This window comes from Schistocerca serialis, chromosome 3 (genome assembly GCF_023864345.2).
Source record: "Schistocerca serialis cubense isolate TAMUIC-IGC-003099 chromosome 3, iqSchSeri2.2, whole genome shotgun sequence".
Classification (NCBI taxonomy): domain Eukaryota; kingdom Metazoa; phylum Arthropoda; class Insecta; order Orthoptera; family Acrididae; genus Schistocerca; species Schistocerca serialis.
The window spans coordinates 433,635,277-433,659,761 of NC_064640.1; the positions used below are offsets into that span (position 1 = coordinate 433,635,277).

Consider the following 24,485-nt stretch of genomic DNA (forward strand, 5'->3'; position numbering starts at 1 on the left):
CCTGCGATGAGGTGGAGCTGGACTGCCACAGTTGTTTAATCCTATTTTCAGGTTAACTGAACCACACACGTTATAATAAGCCCATGACATCACGTCAGTTGATGATAGGTTCAGTTAATGTCCAGGTCGATCCTACGCACATTTGATCGGGCTCAGCTCAGCAGATATTTATGATCACGATTTAATTAGAATATTGTGATTTTGGGTACCATGGCAACGTAACAATGACGCTTACATCAAAATACAAAAAGGCGAGTGTGATTGCCAATACTGTGATACGATTACGTCGGCATTACATTGATATAACAAGCACGCAATTCCTAGATGGACTGCTATGCATACGAGAGTGCTGTTTTCTGTTTTTAAGTAAATAGATACCTGGATGCTGCTTTGTGAGAAATAAAATATGAGGATGCAGAAAATTTGTGAAACTTATCTGTGTCTGGGTCCCTTTAAGTAAAGTAAAGGGAAACTGAAGGCATACCCAGTAGCTCTACATTGCGTTTCGCCAGATATACAGCAGCTGTTTAGTTCTGTAGGGTTAGTAGGGTAATCTTCCCCTCCGTATCTGTCATATTCTCATAAAACGATTGTCTGTATAACGGTCATCAGGAATTCACCATAGAAAACAATAAGTGACAACTCACCAGTAGCGCACGTCAAGCAGCCTATGTGTCGGGAGCTGGACCTGTTAACTGATCCCTGCGAAACAGCTGGTTCAAATGGCTCTGAGCACTATGGGACTCAACTGCTGTGGTCATAAGTCCCCTAGAACTTAGAACTACTTAAACCTAACTAACCTAAGGACAGCACACAACACCCAGCCATCACGAGGCAGAGAAAATCCCTGACCCCGCCGGGAATCGAACCCGGGAACCCGGGCGTGGGAAGCGAGAACGCTACCGCACGACCACGAGATGCGGGCACGCGAAACAGCTGACCAATGATCCAGGGCCATATCGTATGTTGGATGGAAGTACACTACTGGCCATTAAAATTGCTACACTAAGAAGAAGTGCAGATGATAAACGGGTATCCATTGGACAAATGTATTATACTAGAACTGACATGTGATTACATTTTCACGCAATTTGGGTGCATAGATCCTGAGAAATCAGTACCCAGAACAACCACCTCTGGCCGTAATAACGGCCTTGATACGCCTGGGCATTGAGTCAAACAGAGCTTGGATGGCGTGTACAGGTACAGCTGATCATGCAGCTTCAACACGATACCACAATTCATCACGAGTAGTGACTGGCGTATTGTGACGACCCAGTTGCTCGTCCACCATTGACCAGACGTTTTCAGTTGGTGAGAGATCTGGAGAATGTGCTGGCCAGGGCAGCAATCGAACATTTTCTGTATCCAGAAAGGCCCGTACAGGACCTGCAACATGCGGTCGTGCATTATCCTAGTGAAATGTAGGGTTTCGCAGGGATCGAATGAAGGGTAGATCCACGGGTCATAACACATCTGAAATGTAACGTCCACTGTTCAAAGCTCCGTCAGTGTGAACAAGTGGTGACCGAGACGTGTAACAAATGGCACCCCATACCATCACGCCGTGTAATACGCCAGTATGGCGATGACGAATACACGCTTCCAATGTGCGTTCACCGCGATGTCGCCAAACACGGATGCGACCATCATGATGCTGTAAACAGAACGTGGATTCATCCGAAAAAATGACGTTTTGCCATTCGTGCACCCAGGTTCGTCGTTGAATACACCATCGCAGGCGCTCCTGTCTGTGATGCAGCGTCAAGGGCAACCGCAGCTATGGTCTCCGAGCTGATAGTCCATGCTGCTGCAAACTTCGTCGAACTGTTCGTGCAGATGGTTGTTGTCTTGCAAACGTCCCCATCTGTTGACTCAGGGATCGAGACGTGGCTGCACGATCCGTTACAGCCATGCGGATAAGATGCCTGTCATCTCGACTGCTAGTGATATGAGGCTGTTGGGATCCAGCACGGCGTTCCGTATTACCCTCCTGAACCCACCGATTCCATATTCTGCTAACAGTCATTGGATCTCGACCAACGCGAGCAGCAATGTCGCGATACGGTAAACCGCAATCGCGATAGGCTACAATCCGACGTTTATCAAAGTCGGAAACGTGATGGTACGCATTTCTCTTCCTTACACGAGGCATCACAACAACGTTTCACCAGGCAACGCCGGTCAACTGCTGTTTGTGCATGAGAAATCGGTTGTAAGCTTTCCTCATATCAGCACGTTGTAGGTGTCGCCACCGGCGCCAACCTTGTGTGAATGTTCTGGAAAGATAATCATTTACATATCACAGCATCTTCTTCCTGTCGGTTAAATTTCGCGTTTGCATCACGTCGTCTTCGTGGTGTAGCAATTTTAATGGCCAGTAGTTTATTACTCATCAGCCGTGTCAGTACGCTGGCACCCAGTCTGGTGATCACTTCTCAACTCTTTTTCGGTCAAATCTAGACGATGAAAATTTCTTCCGCCACGACGACTCTAACTAACAATTTCCGGGTTGAGTCCTCCGCAACGATATGCGTTAACGACCAAGTTTACGGGTGGGTTAAGTACGCTTCTGATAGCTTTAATCCCCTTCGACATCATGATAGTTTTCTTGAAAAATCTCTCTTCTTTTTGGTTGCTGACTATAGCTGAAGAATTGTAAGACTAATTTATTTATGTTGTGCCATTGGAATGTCTTACACACTCGAGAAGGAACAATGAGAAAGAAGATTCCCATGAAAGCCTTTGTAGTTTCACTAGGCTCTGCTTCGTTGATTTCACCATAAGCAAAAACTGACAAAATCAATCAATTGTTTCGTTCCGCACGTGCTACAGAACTTTAACCAATTCCTTAAGCAGGGCTTCACGATATTCTTCATTATGCTTAATCGTTGCACGAGAGCAAAGTTGTTAGAAAGACCAAAAAACTGAAGAGCTGGCAAGGAAAGTACTTCACGGCCATGCAAATAAGTTTGGACAACTACTTATCCAGTTAGTTGACGTCTATTTATTCCTGTCAAACGTAAAGGGAGTATGTAGTAGTAGTAAAAATTGAACTGAGAAGCAATTTATGGCGAGAATAAATTAAAGTAAAGATCAGAAATAGTTTAAAGAAGTGATATCATTTGGTCCACACTTTGCAGATGTTTTGGTTGAGCTAAAAGCAGAAGTAAAAGCTTATAGAGATAATTTCAATATTCGCAATACTAAATCTAAAACTAGACAAATATGCATATGGTGATTGAGAAGACGTTCCAACACCGATTACATTAGGCAGATACATCTAGGCACTACAATCGGCTCCAATGGGAAAAAGGTAACAATCGATATCAGCAGCAAAGGAAAAGAGAAAAAAAGGGGAACAATAACTGCACAGTAGTCTGGTATCCCAGAGAAATAACTTGGTGAAAATCTTAAAGCGGGGTAGATTTTAGTACTCTTACCACAGAAAAATGTCGACAGAATGAAAGGAAAGAATCTAACATCCACATTTAATGAAATATCCGTCTATTAACTTTAGAGTCCAGTGTAGACCATTTTTAAGTATGTCAAATGGCACCATTTCATTTGTAAATCAAACTGAGAATTACATCAGAGGATGGTAAATTAAAATTAAGGAGAAGGTATTTACCAATAGAGCCTTGCGCTCCGACTACTACCTTATTCAGAGCTATTACTACATCGGATGCAAAGAGGGAGGGTTGGGGCTTTCATAAGCATTTTAAAATTAATAGGCAATGTAAAATTTATACAGAATAATCCCTTAAAAGCGCAGCAGCTTTTGTTAGTGAAATAGGTTAGCACAGCTATGAAAAAGTAATGGCTGAATATAGGCGTATTTTGATAAATATTTTTGTTGAATCCTTCACCTATTAGGTAGTAGAAGACGCCTGTACTGTCAACAGACAGGCATAGGCCGTCACCCAGTTAGTCTTTTGGTTTGTATTCCCATATGAAGCAAACATTTGTATATCTGAAAAATCCGCTGTCACGCAACTGCTAAAGTTTTCTCTATTTTTGCGCCAGACGCATTTTGTGTTGCATTTTATGGAATAATTGTCAGTGGAGCATATAAGTAATGTTTTACACATATTTAGTGCAGCTTGATGAAGATTGCAAAAGCAGTTTGTGTATTTACCAGTTGTGGTAGCTGTGTGCGCCAGCCGTTGCTGTCGAAATTTCTGCTACACTTTAGAATACCGTTCTCTGTATTTTCATACCCACCTTGGCCGAGCTATAACTAGACATGACAACTGTTTTTTCGTGTTTGTCATTGCAGTTAAATGTATTGTCTTTTTGTATTTACTGCAGTACTTTACTTAACAGTTATTTGCTGTAAATCTCTCTCTTTCTGCGAGAGGAGTATGTGTAATATGTGTGTGTGTGTGTGTGTGTGTGTGTGTGTGTGTGTACGAGCACTGGTCCAGGATTTTACCACTTGAACTGTCTAGAACATGTACGTGAAACAAGTCTTGAGCTGATTTTGCATCCAACAACAGCTGCAACAATAAATGTAAAAAACAATATAAAAAGCTTCCAGTGCACAGGAAAAGGTTCGGTAGGGAACGCATCTGGTGCCTAAATAAAGATAGTTTCTTGGCTGCGGATTTTTCAAACGCAAGTAATTCGGTTATTTGAGCCACAACATGCATGTATCTTGGAACAACAGTACCAACAGTTTACGCTATTAGACTCGGATGCATATTTACAAGTGCGTGTTAATAAAAAGTACTGCTGAACTTACTGTATCAAAAAATTCCGTAAATTTCGAGATGTAGTACCACCAGCAAGTGTTCGCCATCTGGAAACATAAACGAAATATAATCAGAAATTTGGTAGGTGTACTATGCTGGAGAATGCTATTCGCGGAGGACTAGCTTTAGTTTCGAGGTCAGTGGTAAGGGGCGTAACAGAAATTAATTCACAAGAAACCACTAAGGATATCGCAACCACATGAAAGTAAATGTGTCATTACAATTGTTAGTGACATATGAGCATCCTTGACATTTACCAAAACTTGCAAAAATGGAAGTAGACTCACTGAAAATGTAGACTGTCTTGTTGCTAGCTGGTTGCTTGGGTACGGTATGTATATACAGTTTTATTAAACTGATCCATTTGCCGAGAACATATTTATATGAGAACAAGATTGTATTCTGACATAAAACGGTTTATACGTCGTAACCGCTCTTATTATAAGTGAATATGAAGGTATTTCACGAAAATAGTATTGTTCTTCAATAATGATATGATTTTAGTTAGAAATTCGTCTTTATTGGAAACCCAACATTCATTTCGAGGTGAATTATTACATTAACTGAGAGACAAAAACCACGGAAGCAACTAGCAAACCTCCTTATATTCAGAACATTTTAGTTTTACAGGCTTGAGTGTGGCTAAAGGGATCTTTAATTTTCTTTATCAAATAATGGCGAATTTCATGTATGGCCATAGGTGAAGCTTTTGAGGAGTGTTTAAATGATTAAAAAGTAGGAAGCATTCAACCTGCAACGACTTTTCTGTGTTCCGTAATTAAAGCATCTTACGTAAGCAGGCAGAAGTCTGCTAAAACACCATCTACGTAATTGCTTGTCAGCACAGGCATTGCATAACCTGCAAAAAAAAAAAAGGACAGTGCCGGAAACGAGATATGTGAACAACCAAAGACACACTCTCACGAGCCGTACAATGACTCTTGTATTTGTTCCTCAACAGAAATTAGCCTTCTTCACGTGCTGAGATAACTCCATACACAACAACGTCACGGCGGACAAAGGTCGAAGCTTATTTATTTATGGGTACTTGACAGCTCAGATGTGTACTTCTTATAAACGTGTGCTACAACTGATTTCGCGTGGTTGCAAAGCTGACCAGTATATTGCAAAAGGTCTGAAATTTGCAATTAAGCGTTTGCTTTCATCTCTCTTTCAGTCTTTCGCAGCTTCACAAATTTTGAACAGCTGCAGAGCTCTTTTGTCTACATCGCTTTTCTGTCAAAGGAATTACGTCACTGTCGCCTTAAAACAGCTTTTTTATGAGACATTCTTTTAACTAAACGTATTTTTCTCGAAATTAGGCTTGCATTTTTTCAGTATGTCTGAGAGAAACGCAATGTTACTTATTCTGATCTTATTAATAAAATTTTCACTTTTTCTGTTAAAAAAAATGCCCACTCTAATAGCCTGATTAAAGTGAGGGTAAAAAGCATTTCAACCGTGTAAAACTTTCTTTCTGAAACTTGTCAGGGTACGAACCATCGTGTCAAAAAGCGCACTAACTGAATTTCGGATTTATTCGTTTTTTTTTTTTTTTACTTACACAAAACATGAAAAAGAAAAAAAAACAAATTATATATTTCATCAAATAAAGGGCAAAATAACATTTTATTTATAATGCACAAAATTATTCGCGTACGTGACAACCCCATCAATAGCTTACTAACGGCGAGGACATTTGTGTTTAGCTGTGTGCATGCTATACAGAACTGTAGATGCAATATTTTACATTGTATAGCTAACCTCTCATTTTGCTAGAGGAAGAAACACATTTAGTTTAAATCTAGCAGGTTGACTGACGTGCTAATACAAGAGAAGATAACTGTCTCTTATCCTCTCTAAAGAGCGGGGCGCAAAACCCTCATTCTGCTTGGTGGAAGGGATGATAAATGTGATTACTTCTCTTCACAGTTTATGTAACACTTTCCATCTAGTTACTTAGTGATTACGAGATCAGAAAGAACTTCGCTGCAGACTGAAACGAAACCGTAGTTTTCCTGACAAATGAAGGCTGAAAGTGTCCAGGCTAATGTACGAAGAACTACGCAAGATACGTTGTTCAATGAATCTGAAGGCAAAGTCCTATCTGCCTCAAAGCACTAGCAAGTTTCTACTTCGATTTTATGTAAAAAATGGCCCCTCTTCTGATAGCGGTCTACTGTTAATCTCCGCAGTAACTAATCACACTACTGAAAAAGACATTGGTATAAAATAGTACCAATATTTAAGAGGGGTCAGAAGGCAGATTCATAGATCTACATACCGTGGTACCTTACATTATTTTACTGTAGAATTATGGAACATGTGCTGTGCTATTATATAATGATCTTTAAGGAGACCGAAGGATTTAGTTCTAAGAATCTATGTTGATTTCTTGAACATCGATCATATGAAAGTCAACTTGTTGACCAAGAAGGCAATCAGATGCCGCGTTTCTCGACTTCAGAAAAGTCTTTGATTATTTACCATTCTGCACTGCCGCCCAGTAAACAAAACACGAGATTATGGAATATCAGCCCACAAATTTGATTTGGCAGAAAACTTCTCATCAAACAGAACGCAGAACGTCGTTTTCAGTGGCGAGACATAGTAAGAAGGGGAAGTCGCATGGGGCAAGCCTCCAGGATGCCTGATTGGAGCGTTGTAATTTATCATGTATACAAATTACATGGTTAAAAGGGCAATCTCGCTGAGATAGTAAGCAGAAGACATAGTTGTATAAGAGGGGTCATCGATTGAATGAGAGTGCTACAAAACTCGGGGAGAGCTGCAGGTAGCTAAGACACGCTGTGAATACTAGCAGCTGACCCGCAACATAAACCAAACACTAAGATTCTTTTTTCAAGTGAACTATTGGTTTCTTATGTATCTTAAATATTTTTTCGTCAACCTCAACACTCCATAGCCCCAGTGCTTTCTTTGTTATGATGGGCTTCTCTCCAGAACCAAGATTTAACCTGCTACGTCTGATTTGAGTGTACCCCTCTACTTTGCATTAAGGGTGTGGTTCGTGATATGCTATGACGTCATCCTAGGCGTAGTATTTCGTACCTTAATACTCCGATCCGTACCGGGAATACCCAAAATGGCTTACCTGTACCCCCCAATCTTACGTGCACACTTTGCAATTCCTGTTCAGCAAGAATGTTTGTACACTGCCTTAACAAACCTTCTGCTGACTACATTTTGCTCCCACCTTATGTGCAAATTAAGTCAGCTGTAACTTCATTACACAGCTTCTTACATTCTAATAAAAATGTTTTGACAGCTTATCAGCTTTAAACGAGATCTTGTCTCATTCAGTTTATAACACTAATGAGACCATTGCGTCATCGCAAACTTGTCTGCCAACAGAGGCCAGGCTCAGCAGTAAAATAAATCTTGGTCTTGGAACACACTTGATTACAACAAGCTAGTAGGTGAGAATATGGTTTCTACATCTACTTCTCCAGAGAATGACAGTTTATATTCAATATGCATATTACATCGAGGCAATAGTTCAAGTATACTGAAGCAGCCGTAGCAAATAAATTTACTCGTGGTCCGACCGATATATGAAAAGGACTACACAGTCTTCAACTACGTTGTCAGACATTTCATTCACTATTCGATTTAGGATTTTCGGTAATTAATAAAATAAGAAAATTTGCAGGAAAGTTCTGACGGTTAGGAGATCATACGCGATTCAGATTTAAGATTTAATACTGCAAGTAATGAAATACGAGGATATCTAGTCAAGTTTTTATGCTCCAATTTGACAAGATTTCAATAGAAGAACGCTCTAATTATAAATTTTAGTTGTATCAACTGTAAGCATCGTAGAGTGTTGGTTCAAGTCCACAATTAAAGAATAACTGAAAACAGTTTTAGATAAGCGCATGCGCAAGTATTGCTTTGTTATTTTCCCGCTGACACGTCGCATACGAAACATACTCAAAATGGCGACTCCTGGGCGTAAAGCATTTTGTGCTCTTCAGTTTGCAATGAGTGAATCTTTAATTTCAGTTCAACATGCGTTTTGTTTACAGTTTGAGTGAGATCCCCCACGTAGCAAAAACGTTCGCTGATGGTATAGTCAATCCGAAACGACCAGATGTGTGCGTAAAGGGAAAAGCAAAGGACGACCAAAAGTGTCTGGAAAGGATGTTGACAATTTCAAACAATCTTACCTGCGCAGTCCTAAGAAATTGGTTCGGAAAAACAAATCTTGAACTTCCGTTGCCTAAAACAACAGTGTCAAAAGTTTTAAGAAAATGTTTACACATGCATCCAAACCGGTTGTAGTTAGTACTTGCTTTAAAGCCACATGACTATGGTGTACGTTATAATTTCTCAAGTGAAGAGTTGCTATGGGAAGATAACTTTCTTGATCATGTAGTATTCAGTGATGAGGCAATCGCTCATCTAAGTAGGAAAGTAAATACCCATAATGTACGTATCTAGGGGTCCGAACATCCTCATGAACTTGTTTTCTGCTCTGTGTCCTGATATCAACTGTACGGAACATTGATTTTCGCTGAAGCTGCATTAAAAAGGGTGGCGTATCTAGATATGTTGAAGCATGGCTCTTTCCCCATCTAGAAGCCGAACCTGAAAATTTTATTTGGCAACAAGATGAAACCCCTCTCCCGTTGGCATCTCTTTGTACCAGAGTGTTTGAACGTCTTGGTCCCTGACCGTTGGTAGGTCGTAGTGGTCAGTACGACAGAGCTCTTTTCCTCTGGCCTCCACGTCGACCTGACCTCACACCAGGCGATTTTTTCCTTTGGAGCTACGTTCCGACACTGCTTACTGACTTTCCATAGTTGGTACACCGAACTGAAGAAGACATTGCTTCCATAACTCCAGACTTGGTAACCAAAGTGCGGGAAGTTTATGTTTTACGTTGGATGTGTGCCGCATTCCTGAAGGTACACATATTGAACAGTTACAGCAAAACCTCGGTTAGTTTAGTTTCAATGTTATATATGATTTGTTGAAAATAGCCTAAATTAAACGGTCATAATATTCAGTTGAAACTGGGACATACTATTATGAACAACCTATATTGACTTTAATTTTATCCTGTGGTGCCATATGAACCACAAGAAAAGACACTGCACAATTCGTAAGATACTGATAATTCATAACAATTAAAACATATATAAATACACTCTAAGAAAAAAAAATACACACCACGAAGGAGTTATCAGAATGGGACGGAAATCGGTAGAAAGAACGTAGATGTATAGACAAATAAATTATTAAGGTTTCAGAAAAATTGGGTGATTTATTCAAGAGAAAGAGCCTCACAAATTAAGCAAGTAAATAACGTATTAGTCCAGCTATAGCTCTTATGCAAGCAGATATTCGGCTTGGCATTGATCGATAGAGTTGTTGGATATCCTCCTGAGCGATATCGTGAAGAAATTATGTCCGAACTGGCATATTAGATAGTCAAAATCCCGAGCTGGTTGGGGGACTCTCACCATAATGTTCCAAACGCTCTCAGTTAGGGAGGCATCCGGAAACCATGCTGGCGAAGGTTAGGTTTGACAAGCACGAAGACAAGCAGTAGAAACCCTTTCTGTGTGCGGGCGGGCATTATCTTGCTGAAATGTAAACCCAGGATGGCTTGCCACGAAGAGTAAAAAACGGGGCGTAGAATATCGTCGACGTACCGCTGTGCTGTAAGAATGACTACCAGAGGGCTCCTGCTATGAAAGGAAATGGCAGCCAGAACATCTTTCCTGGTTTTCGGGCCGTATGGTGGACAGCAGTCAGGTTGATATCCCATCGCTGTCTGGGGCGACTCCAGATATCTCTTCGGTCTGTAATCTCATTGACTGGAATAGAATTGTGTTCAGTGATGAGTCCCGCCCCAATGGCCAGTGGAGACGCGTGTGGAGACTAGTCGGACAGCGATAGTATACCAACCTGACTGTCGCCCGTCATATGACCGACAATCAGGAGTGATGGTCCGGGAAGCCATATCTTTTTCGAGTAGGACCCCTTTGGTTGCCATCTGCGGCACCATTACAGCACAGCGGTAAGTTGACGATATTCCACGCCCTGTTTTGTTGCCCTTCATGGTAAGCCACCCTGAGCTACATTTTAGCAACGTGATGTCCGCCCACACACGGCGAGAGTTTCTATTGCTTGTCTTCGTGATTGCCAAACACTACCTTGGACAGAAAGGTCGCCGAATTTCTGCCCAATTGAAAACCTTTGTTGCATTACGGGCAGAGCCCTCCTAGCACATAGGAATTTTGACGATCTAACGCGCTAATTGGATAGAATTTGGCACGATATCGCTTCGGAGGACACTCACCAACTCTATCAATCAATGCCAAGCCGATTAACTGTTTGCATAAGGACCACAGGTGGACCAACGCTTCATTGACTGCCTCAGTTTGTGAAGCTCCTTCTGTTGAATAAATCATCCAATTTGTTTCTGAAATTGTAATCATTTTTTTTGGTCTGTACATGTACACCACATATCGATTTCCGTCCCACTCGAATAATTCCTTCATGGTGCTTTTTTTCCTATCTTACAGTGTAAAAACGAGAAAACATAAGATTTGCGATACCCTATTATCTCAAGTTCCTGCGCAGAACTAAACGAGTGTAGCACAAGGAAAACTTTAAATTTAATGGGAAAATCTGGGGCACAAAGGAAATAAAGGATCTGAGTTGTTAGGAGTTCTACGTCCAGACCAAGCATTCGCATACAAAAACAACAGAATTGAAGCATTGCAGTGAAGCATGTAGCGACACTTTAAATAACTACATATTTCTTCCGCACAACGGGGCTCGCAATGCACACTGCTCTGGTTATGACAGCACCTCAGTTTGAGGGGGGTATTTGGGCAGGTTGTGACAATGAATCGTCGTGAAGATTTGCAGTTATTGGTTATTTATTTTCAACCTACAGTGCTTTCCAGGGGCTCAATGAATATTTATCCTGTCAATTTTTCACTTTGGGCATTAGCATTCTTTACAGTATCTGTTACAAAAAGATGCAACCAAAACACCGTCAATGATGATTGCACCTCTAGCGTGGTCTACAGCTATCTTTTTTGTATCACCACATATATTATGGGTATATCACCTCCACTCTATCATTTGTTCTTGACCACTTCCTATACTGAATGAACTATTATTGAAGTAATTGCGGAAACTGTGGCGTGATTAAATCATATTAATGATGGCGCAGACGATTTCTACTCAAGTTCGTTTCATCTGATCATCTAACAAGGAAAATCGTTTTATTTGGCTAACAATAAAATGAGATCGCTGAAGATGATACACTGGATTGGCGCCTATAACGAACAGGACTTCAGTGTTTCTCTGTAGCAAATATACATTATCAGTAGAAAAGTATTCTATTAAAATAATTTCTTTCTCCAAAACTCTTTTACCAGAATTGCATTGTAATACACTAGCCGTCAGCCTACCAATAGGAAGGGGACTAAAAGTCAAGGGAAATGCAATTGTGAGCTTTCGCAGCTGAAGATGTGATTGTGTCATATAGTAAGGCTGTTTAGCAATTGGTGTACATTGACTGATAATTGAGTTACACGGGAGCTACTTTCATTTGCGCTTTATTACCACTCCATCACAACATTAATTTCAAGTGTCCCACGCGGCGTTAATTTCGTGCCGATTACACAATTTCGCAGCAATTTAACAGCTACTTTCTAATGAATCTGCCATTGCTGTAACAGCTCTTAGAAGGTAAAGTTCCTGCTTACCGACAAGCAGAATTATATTGTGAGATTAATCCTGAACTAGGCCAAGCCGCCTTTTCCAAACATAATTTCCTCCAAATGCATTTTTATCTACAGATTATTTGACTGAGACAGGTTAACAAGAATAAATGAAAAACGATGTGTACTTTTCATTGATCAGATTGTAATCCGTCGATGCAGTTTCACAGATACATTGCAAAAAAATATAAATCGAATGATGGTTTATTTCGCACATGTCACATCCCAAGTTAATTTCCACTTTCATTGTCCCCCTAATTACCAACGGATTAGCAGGAGGAAACAGAGAACACTGTTGAGCATCACAACGTAAGTTTTCTCATCGTGTGCCTTCTTATATCTACACCTACATACATACCCCGCGACCCACCGAACGGTGCGTGGCGGAGGGTACCTTGTACCATAAATAGTCATTTCCTTACCCGTTCCACTCGCAAACAGAGCGACGGAAAAACCACTGTCTTTATCCTCCGTTCGAGCCTTAACCTGATCTTCATAACAAATATAGCAGCCCGCCTCTGAACTGCTTCGATGTCTTCCTTTAATCCGACCTGGTGCGGATCCCAAACACTCGAACAGTACTCAACAATGGGTCGCACTTGTGTCTTATGTGCGGTCTCCTTTTTTCCAAGTAAACAGAAGTCGACCATTTCCCTTCCCGACTACAATTCTTACACGCTCATTCCATTTCAATGCAATGTTGCACCTACATATTTAATCGACGTGATTGTGTCAAGCAGCACTCTATTAATGTCGGTGCAGCTGCGTTGTATCTGGAGCATATAATATTAAGAATATAATGAACAACTCTTTTTGTCTCTCCTCTTGTGAGCCTCAGAATCCTCGTTTGATTAGTACGGGGAAAGTTTCGCTACATCTCGAACTTTGCAAGCAGTATTACTACCTTAAAGACCTTTTCTTTTTTTTTAAAAAAAAAACTTTGTAGGAATGATTCTGTTCCCTTGCCTTTCTCTTACGTGAGAAGTAGTTCATTCATACTTTTTGCGGAGGGAGACGTGGACGTCTGAGCATGAGAACTGCCGGCTATATTGCAAATTATATGCGCCTCGATGAAGAATATCAAGACAAAGAATAAAAACTGGCCACACAATGACGCATGATTGAATGCATTTAAAGTCGATATTTCCTTTGTCACTAAACACGAAATGCACAATCGAAAAATGGGTGCAATTTTTCTGCACATGTCTGTGCGGCTTCGCAATAAACATAAAATAATAAACACAAAATCATGAACAGACTCATCTTATACGTTTCACTAGCTTATTCCAAAAGATCAAGAACAACAGTGTACATCTGCATATACATCACAAACAAATGTTTTACAGAAGTAATGTTAAAAAGTCTTCAGAATGTTGTTTGGCTACTGGTGCAAAGATAACCAGCAGGACTGCCTTTCTCGTATATTTTTTCTTTGCGAAGATATGAACAACAGCACATCTTTTTTTAAAGAGTGCCCTGTATTTTTTATTTGGTAATCCACTTTTTCTCCTTAAGACCTGTTCAGAAAAGTATCTCAATGTACTATTCACGCAAGCATGACGTTATTTCAAATATTACTCAAAAATGACTTTGACTCTCCTGTACTAGCGCACAGTAACGAAACCTTTCCAGTTGCTAGAGTTGACAGTAAACAAATGGAAACAAAACGAAAATGTAAACCGGTCATTCATTCGATTTATCAAACAGTGAGGTATGCGTAGCAGCTCTGCCTGAAGGATAACAGGAAAAGAGTTTTCAGTGTTCTGTTATAGCTCTTCAGGTGTGTCAGAATTACACTGAGATGACTAAAGTCATGGGATACCTCCCGATACCGTGTCGGACCGCCTTCTGCCCAGAGTAGCGCAAAAAGTCGACGCGGCATGGACTCAACAAATCATTGGAAGTCCCCTCCAGAAATATTGAGCCATGCTGCCTCTATAGCCATCCATAACTGGGAAAGTACAGGGTGATTCAAAAAGAATACAACTTTAAAAATGTGTATTTAATGATAGAAACATAATATAACCTTCTGTTATACATCATTACAAAGAGTATTTAAAAATGTTTTTTTTCACTCAAAAACAAGTTCAGAGATGTTCAATATGGCCCCCTCCAGACACTCGAGCAATATCAAACCGATACTCCAACTCGTTCCACACTCTCTGTAGCATATCAGGCGTAACAGTTTGGATAGCTGCTGTTATTTCTCGTTTCAAATCATCAATGGTGGCTGGGAGAGGTGGCCGAAACACCATATCCTTAACATACCCCCATAAGAAAAAATCGCAGGGGGTAAGATCAGGGCTTCTTGGAGGCCAGTGATGAAGTGCTCTGTCACGGGCTGCCTGGCGGCCGATCCATCGCCTCGGGTGGTGGCGCTCCATCCTGCTGAAATATGAATTGTTGTGCTTCTTGTTCGAGCTGAGGGAACAGCCAATTCTCTAACATCTCCAGATACTGTAGTCCAGTTACAGTAGCACCTTCGAAGAAAAAGGGACCAAAAACTTTATTGGCTGAAATGGCACAGAAAACATTCACCTTAGGCGAGTCACGTTCATACTGAGTTGTTTCCCGCGGATTCTCAGTGCCCCATATACAGACATTGTGACGGTTGACTTTCCCGTTAGTGTGGAAAGTTGCTTCATCACTAAACACAACCTTTGAAACGAGAGATTCATCTGTTTCCATTTGAGCAAGGATAAAATCACAGAAATCGATTCTTTTAATCTTATCAGCTGCAGACAGTGCTTGAACCAATTTCAGACGATAAGGTTTCATAACTAACCTTTTTCGTAGGACTCTCTATACAGTTGATTGTGGAATTTGCAGCTCTCTGCTAGCTCTGCGAGTCGATTTTCCTGGGCTGTGAACAAATGCTTGCTGGATGCGTGCTACATTTTCATCACTCGTTCTCGGCCGTCCAGAACTTTTCCCTTTGCACAAACACCCATTCTCTGTAAACTGTTTATACCAACGTTTAATACACCACCTATCAGGAGGTTTAACACCATACTTCGTTCGAAATGCACGCTGAACAACTGTCGTCGATTCACTTCTGCCGTACTCAATAACACAAAAAGCTTTCTGTTGAGCGGTCGCCATCTTAGCATCAACTGACGCTGACGCCTAGTCAACAGCGCCTCAAGCGAACAAATGTACAACTAAATGAAACTTTATAGCTCCCTTAATTCGCCGACAGATAGTGCTTAGCTCTGCCTTTTGTCGTTGCAGAGTTTTAAATTTCTAAAGTTGTGGTATTCTTTTTGAATCACCCTGTATTGTCGGTGCAGGATTTTGTGCACTAGCTGACCTCTTGATTATGTCCCACAAATTTTCGATTGAATTCATGTCCTGCGATCTAGGTGGCCAAATCATTCGCTCGAATTGTCCAGAATGTCCTTCAACCAAATCTTGAACAACTGTGGTCCAGTGACATGGCGCATTGTCATCCACACAATTCCATCGTTGTTTGGTAACATGAAGGCCATGAATGGCTGCAAATGGTCTCCAAGTACTTGGACCAGAGGATCCAGTCCATTCCATGTAAACACAGCCCAGCTTGCACAGTGTCTTGTTGACAATCTGAGTCCATAGCTCCGTGGGGTCTGGGCCACACTCGGGCCCCACCATCAGCTCTTACCAACTGAAATTGGGGCTCATCTGACCAGTCCACGGTTTTCCAGGCGTCTAGTGTACAACCGATATGGTCCCGACCCAGGAGAGGTGCTGCAGGCGATGTCGTGCTGTTAGCAAGGGCATTCGCGTCGGTCGTCTGCTGCCATAGCCTTTTAACGCCATATTTCGCCGCACTGTCCTAACGGATACGTTCGTCGTATTTCTACTGTTATTCAGGCAGTGTTGCTTGTCTGTTAGCACTGACAACACTACGCAAACGTCACTGCCGTCTGTCGTTAAGTGAAGGCTGCCGGCCACTACGTTGTCCATAGTGAGAGCTAATGCCTGAAATGTGGTATTCTCGGCACTCTTTTGACACTCTGGATCTCGGAATACTGAATTTTGTAACGATTTGCGAAACTGAATGTCCCATGCGTCTAGCTTCAACTACCATTTCGCGTTCGAGGTCTAATAATTCCCGTCGTGCTGCTACAGTCACGTGGGAAACCTTTTCGTATGAGTCACCTGAATACAAATGACAGGTCTGCCAATGCACTGCCCTTCTATGCCTTGTGTACGCGATGCTACCGCCATATGTATACGTGCATATCGCTGCCCCATACTTTTGTCAACTCAATGTATTTTGATTCAGCAGACCCTTCAACTTGCCCCACAGGTAAGGATCACAGGGAGAGAGAGCAGGCGAACGAGATGCCCAGGAGATTGCACTGCCTCTGTTGATTGTTCACTCCTCGCTGAATACTTCATTCGCTTATGGCAAGTTGCTGTGTGCTGTTGCTCCATCTTGCTGAAAATATCCATGCAGCCGTCCATCTCCCGCGAGCGGATTCATAAACGGATTACAAAGGTTATGGACATAACGATTTGTACTAAAGGTTTGGTGAAAGAATGGTATAAGATTGCGGACACGAAAGATTGCGCACCCAACACTAGTCTTGAGATTACGCAATGGTTTTTCAAAATTTATTGGTATTTTCTGCTACATAATGGCGCAGAACTCAACATGCAGAAGTTCGCCTGGACACTTTTACTCACTCAAAAAAATAAATTTTTAAGGGTAGAGAGGGAGATCCTTTTTGATAATGTTTCGACTCGACGATCTCTTGCAAGAAGAAACTCCCCATCGTACCCCCTTCAGATTTAGTGTTAAAGAGGGCCAGTGGTCAACCCGTCAAAAACTGAACACATATCAAGCATGAGAACAGGAAGAAGGTGTACTGGACTGTGGAAAGAAAAGTAAAATAGTAACACTGGACTTCCCAAGAGCAAGAAGTGCAATATAGAGCACGCGAGGAGAGAAATGGCGTTGCGGTTGAGTGATTACGGCGTTGGATTGCCACGCTAGCCATTTTTTCCCCACTGTTCGCTTTATTCAAATTTGTGTCTGTGGTGTGGTGTAAGGTAGGGACTTATAATGACAGTTGATTCTGCACAACTGCTCTATTAGCAGGCGAAACGATGTGGCTTTCGAATGGGAACCGCAAACGTTTGATGACAAGGCGACAAGTCAACCGAATCCTCCACCGGAAAACATGTCTGCTGTATCATACACGGCATTAGTAACAGTACGTCACAGCATGACCACTCACCGACGAGACCGTTCGTGTCTTATACTACTCTTTATTGCACTTCTTGTTCATTAACCGCCGGCCGCGGTAACCGTGCGGTTCTAGGCGCTTCAGTCTGTAACCTCGCGACTGCTACGGTCGCAGGTTCGAATCCAGCCTCGGGCATGGATGTGTGTGATGTCCTTAGATTAGTTAGGTTTAAGTAGTTCTAAGTTCTATGGGACTGATGACCTCAGATGTTAAGTCCCATAGTGCTCAGAGCCATTTTTTTTTTGTTCATTGACCGTTCACTGTTTCTGTTTTGCTTTTTTTTTCACAGTTCAGTGTACCTTCTTCCTGTTTACATGCTTGATCTGTGTTCAGTTTTTGGCGGGCTCTCCACTGTGCCCTTTTAACACTAAATCTGAGATGGTGCGATATAGAGGTTCGCTTGTTAGTACCCACTTGCACATATATGTGGCGCTGAGATTTCGCAGGACTTTGTTACAGGTTTTCCCCCATCGAGCAATGTCTTCTAGTGTTCGAATTCTTATCGGACAGTTATGGTGTCTATTATCTACAGAGCCGTTTCGCAAAATTCTGTCACTAGTTTCTGCATTGCAAACTTTGCTGGTGGCTTTTCCAAAATACGTCCAGTCTTGAACTCCTGCGCAAACAGTTCCACTCACGTTTTGCAAGAATTGTGCTTCGCACACTCATGATTACCAATTTATGTTGAAATCAGCAGGTCACTAGACACGAATAGGATCAGACGTCAAACACAGTGACACAGCGAAGTACTCGAGAGAGAGCATGCGCAAATGTGCATGCGTAGACATGTGACAGCAACCGATTGGTGCTTCGAAAACACGGTTCCCAGCATTTTCTGTGATGGGCAGTTCTTCGGTTCATTGAAAATGGTCATATCAGCGTCAGTGTTATCAATACAGTGAACGATGAATATGGAGTACATGAAATGATTACATTTACAGAGCAGTAGCACAAGCTGTTCTGAGTCTGCAGGTATTGACCCATGCCGAAACAGTCACACTAGTAAGTGGTGCAGCTTCCACGGGTGGCAACGCAGAAGCTGTCTCTGGCATCCAGTCGATCGTGCAGATGGCGAATAATGTCCTGGGACACGATGGGCCGCACCTGCTCGACCTGCTCGGGTAGTTCTGTAAAAGTTGTTGGTTGACAAGTCGCACGAGTCACTTCTCGTCCCATCATATTCCATACGTGTTCGTTTGGAGACGAGGCCAGAGATCGTGCTGAACATGGAAGTTGCTGCACGTCTTGCCGAGGATGTTGAGTTTCACGGGCAGTGTGTGGGCGAGCATTATCCTGTTGGAGCAACACATCATCTTCTTGTTGCAAAACCGGCAAAAGAATGGGTCTAACAACACTCACTCTGCACGTACCTAGCGCTGGTTAGCGTCGACTCCAGAAACACCAAAGGTGAACGAAAGTTGTAGCTTATTGCACCCCAGGCCATAAGGTAAGGGGGGGGGGGGGCAGGGTGTCTTATACAATGCACTCGACGAGACAGCGCTCACCAGGTCTACGTCGTACGCGCAAACGACCAACACTTGCGAGTAGGCAGAATTTGCTTTCATCGCTAAAGACCACTGCGCACCATTCCATCTTACACGTGATCCTCTGACAGCACTAGTCGAGCCGTGGACTTCGAGGCTGTGGTATGAGTGGAAGACAGCCTATAGATGTGCGTGCACGTAGTCCCACTGCTAATAACTGGTTCGCAACAGTTCGTGTTTACACGTCTGGGCTCAAAATCCCTCTTATCCTCGCTGCGGTAGCTGTACGACCTGCCAATGCTGCCCTTATAAACGACGTTCCTGACGGGCGTCTGTGCTGCGTGGAAGTCCAGAGCCTCGTCTACGGGTGTGAGAATGTTCACGTGACCACTGATACCAGTATCGTTGCACATCTGACGCAGCACGTCACATTAGTGTGACATTTCTCCGAAAGGACCGTCCCATCACTAGGAAGGCAACAATTTGACCCCTTTCAAATCGCTCAGCTGGCAGCAGGAAGCACGCGTTTGCAACGCACTGAGCCTTCTGGCAGTGAGCATTCCCTATTAAAAGTTAGACACAGGTGGCGCTCTGGTAGCCATCCCACTACGCTTTCTGTTAGTAGACAATGCTGAAATCCCTATCAGTACATCTACTGTCCTCCAAGTGGAATATGCCATCATCGGATCAAAATCGATGTCGCCTTTCCAAGTGCACAAGTTTTTTTTTTTTTTTTTTTTTTTGTCCGGCAGTGCATTTTCCAGGCCAGTTTTACACTGCCTGAAAAAAAATGAGGCACCCAGAAGGGGAGGACGGAACGAAATAAAGGTTAAATGGCATTGGAATGGAGTTGACGTCCGAGCTTAACACGTTCTATCGAGGACAGATATAGCGATCTGGTTGGCCACGAAAGTACCTCAACATCATACAGGCACATCATAAACACACTTACCATGTGTGAACTTGCACTGTCCTGTCGAAAAATGGCACCACACATGAGAGGCAACATATGAGGACGCAGAATGTCCGCCACGTATCGTTGTGCCTTTAGTTCAGTTCACCCAGTCACTATCAGCCGTGACTTGCACCCATACCCGATGGCTCCCCACACCATGACTCTAGGAGTAACACCACTGTGTCTCTCCAAAACATTCAAAGAATGGGACTTCTCCCTAGGTCGCCTCCATAGTCACCCACAATGGTCATAAGGAGTAGCGCAAAGCGCAATTCATCGCTGATCACAACGCGACGCCATTCATGAGCAGTCTTGCTTCCGGCCACGATACCTCTCGAAACACAGCCTATTGTGTTGTGGTGCCAACTGCAGCCTACGCATGGGACTGTAATTTTCTTGCCTGGCTCCTGTTAGTCTCCGACCAGTGGTATGGGATGACAGAACGTTGCAGGAAGTCCATTACTTGTTCCCGAACGGCAGGAGCAGATGTGAAGGGGTTGGTGTACAAAACAGCGATCCTCCCTTGTGGTGATCAGGTGTGGTCGACTGGAACTTTGAAGACGAGTATGCCTACCCTCACGTTCTCATACAGTCCAACCACGGACCACTGTTGTGTACGAATGCCCCCACATCTGGATAATATACAATTTAACCAGTCGGCCAAAAGTAGTCCTACAAGTAGACCCCTTTAAAACTCTGTCAGGTGCAAATAACGCTGTCTCACATGATTACGTTGCATCTCCGTGTCATTCACAGTGATCACTCAACATCTGACACTGTTCACGCCCTTTATACAGGGCGTTTGTCCTAACTTGAGACAAGCAAATATCTCAAAAACGACGCATCGGACAAAAAAAGTTCTAGGTGAAAAGTTAATATCAGTAAAAGGGACATCTGTCTGTGCTCTAATTGGCCACCTCCGAACCGTCCCTCCTACCTTGGCGGGGTCAAATGGGAGGCCTCCCCATTTTTATTGCATATTCCGATTCTACGCCCAAAAATACGTACTGTTTACTCAAACTATTTTTTTACATTCGTGGTAGATGGCTCTGTAATCGATAAATATCAAGTGTGCCTGTGTTTGCAGTTAAGAAATGTTTTCTTGGAAATTTTTGTTAAGTTCCTATAGGACCAAACTGCTGAGGTAATCGGTCCCTAGGCTTACACGCTACTTATCCAACTTAAACTAACTTACGCTAAGGACACCCATGCCCGAGGGAGGACTCGAACCCCCGACGGGGCGAGCCGCGTAAACCGTGGCAAAGCGCCCCAGACCGCGCGGCTACCCCGCGCGGCTGCAGTTAAGAACCGACTCATTAGATTCTATATTTCATTGACGATGTAAATTTAAACCTTTGTGGCCCAACGGGTGGTACGTATGTCCGAAATTTACTTTAGTGCTGCAAATTGTACAGAACAATATGATAAGTCGTTACAACGTCTAGTCAGAAACTACGTTCAGCGTGATCCAGAAACAACGACACAGAAGTCATAGTTTCCGTTCCAATCGGGGTGTTTCATATCGGTGAATCCACTAGCCTTTCACCACTGGGGTGCTTGATTTCGGTGAGTATCAATGGAAGGTGCACCTGTCGCTATCCCTTCATGGACATTTTACCTTACGACAATGATTATAGTTTGTATTCTGACGCTAACCGTCTAGTGGCCAGCGCGAGGGTTACGGCGGTTGAATGGAAAGACACACATGGAAATCAGTCACCCTGAGGGCGTGTTTCGAGGGTGGCCACTGAAATCAAGCAATCCGATGTTTTGGGAACTCACGGCAATCAACCCCGTAGGTAACGGAAAACTACGTTACCGTACAAGTAGCCTAAGCTTCTTTGCCGGAAATCTCATAGTCTAGCCGTATTATTTATACTTTACAGTCATATCTGCAACACTCAAGTAACGTTTGAACATCAGTATCATCAGTTAGAACACGAAAGATTATATTTACATCATAATTGAAATGTAGAATCAAATATATCCGCAGCTCGTGGTCTCGCGCTTGCGTTCTCGCTTCCCGAGCACGGGGTCCCGGTTTTGATTCCCGGCGGGGTCAGGGATTTTCACCTGCCTCGAGATGACTGGGTTCAAAAATGGCTCTGAGCACTATGGGACTTAACTTCTGAGGTCATCAGTCCCCTAGAACTTAGAACTACTTAAACCTGTGGTGTCACCGCCAGACACCACACTTGCTAGGTGGTAGCCTTTAAATCGGCCGCGGACCGTTAGTATACGTCGGACCCGCGTGTCGCTACTATCAGTGATTGCAGACTGAGCGCCGCCACACGGCAAGTCTAGAGAGACTTCCTAGCACTCGCCCCAGTTGTACAGCCGACTTTGCTAGCGATGGTTCACTGACAAATTACGCTCTCATTTACCGAGACGATAGTTAGCATAGCCTTCAGCTATATCATTTGCTACGACCTAGCAAGGCGCCATTACCAGTTACTATTGATGCTGTAAAACATGTACCGTCAAGAGCGATGTTCACCAATTATGGATTAAAGTTAAGTATTCCAGCAGCTACGTACGTTTTTTGTTAGTCTCATTTCCTTGACCTGTTCCAGACTTCACGCCAGCCTGCGTGAGCTAAAACGCGTGCCTTTCGGCTTCCTCTCACAGTGGGTTGGCTGTCTTGCCAATCCACAACAAAACCTAACTAACCTAAGGACATCACACACATCCATGCCCGAGGCAGGATTCGAACCTGCGACCGTAGTGGTCGCGCGGTTCCAGACTGTAGCGCCTAGAACCGCTCGGCCACAACGGCCGGCCGAGATGACTGGGTGTTTGGGTTGTCCTCATCATTTCATCATCATTCATGAAAGTGGCGAGATTGGGTTGAGCAGAGGTTGGGAATTTGTACGGGCGCTGATAACTGCGCAGTTGAGCGCCCCACAAAACCAAACAACATCATCGTAGAATCAAATGCGTAACCGTGGCTTGGTATACCGAACGTATTTTTGGGCGTAGAATCCAAACATGCACTAAAAGTGGGGGGTTCCCATTTGAAAATACAAAATTGACCCAGGTCACGCAGGAGGGGTGTTTAGGAGATGGCCATTTTTAGCACAGACAGATATCTTCTTTACTAATATTAACTTTTCGCTTAGAGCATTTTTTTCGTAGGATGCGTCGTTTTCGAGATATTTAGTTGTCTCTAGTCAAAAAAAAAAAAAAAAAAACATTCTGTGTACCCTACCAGGCCGGGCAACAACACCAAATATGCGCAACAGTAACGTAATTTGGTGACTGTTCTACGTGTTACAGAGAATTGCACATCTAATCATTTACATACCCCTGAACAACGTGTGTGTACGTGTACGAAGTTGCACTGATATCCAACCATGTCTTCTGGGTGCTTCACTGTTCTTGTGGAGCAGCATAGCTTCCTCATCCTGTACTTGCAGAAAGTGTTCTACGACTGAGGAAAAACTGACCTGTCTTCGTCTACATTACTCACAGATACACAACTGTTTGTATCAAAGGATGCTCGGTTTCCCTTATATACAAAGAGAGAAAGTGGTCGTTTTCTTTACACACGCTTAGTTCTTAAGAACGTCTGCCTGTTGGAGATATGTCGTTTGCAGAGGGCTTAGGTGGACCGCGTGGGCTTTTTTCTCTTGCGCTCCATCTTCTTGTGTAAAGACGAATGCAGGCACGGTCACAAAAGAAGTTCTGCAATGTTTCCGACAGATGGTCCTCCTGTGTCCTGTAAGCCGCGTATAGGAGTCGCTTCATTGTGCGAGAAGATGGTTTCAGTCGGCGAAGAGCTAGCTAAAGTAAAAATCGAGCTATTCCGATACTAGAAAATTATGGAAACGAAACACAGAAGTGGCAGTACCTAAGGGAAAGTAAAGAATTTGACGCGAACGTCGAGCATCTCACTACGGTAGGGGCCAGCACACAACTACCACATGATTATCAACTCTACTGCAGTTTGCCTACGTCATTACTACAGCGGGCGCTGCGTGAAAGTGACAGAAGACGGATGGATGAGCCAGTGAGGCAACTCGATAGAATGACGAGGCTTCATTTAGCGGGCGAACTGCGGTGGAGTGCCATTGCCGGATTGAGGGCAAGCCAATCACTGCTAAGTGATTATTATTCATCTTTCCGTAGCTTTTAGATGATGACATTAATTTTTGCGGCCTCTAGAAGAGTGGTATCACTGAGTTATGGTGGCAGAATGGTTGCTCTTAAAGGTGATACGCATCCAACGCTCGTTACAGGAGGCACATTTACGCCGCCCGAAGTGGCCGTGCGGTTAAAGGCGCTGCAGT

The 24,485-nt window shown here is 43.1% G+C and overlaps 1 protein-coding gene across 3 annotated transcripts in view; it reads right to left on the reverse strand.

The window, feature by feature from the left end:
- The window catches only part of LOC126470321 (elongation of very long chain fatty acids protein AAEL008004-like), a 655,643-nt gene that overhangs the window by 112,854 nt on the left and 518,304 nt on the right, over positions 1–24,485 (reverse strand). For 2 of the 3 annotated variants that reach the window (XM_050098103.1, XM_050098100.1), the window contains one exon: positions 4,745–4,801. The exons of the other annotated variant lie outside the window; for it this stretch is intronic. In XM_050098103.1, coding sequence (XP_049954060.1) covers positions 4,745–4,801 — 57 coding nt within the window. The remainder of the gene's footprint in view (positions 1–4,744; positions 4,802–24,485) is intronic. 3 annotated transcript variants of the gene reach the window in all.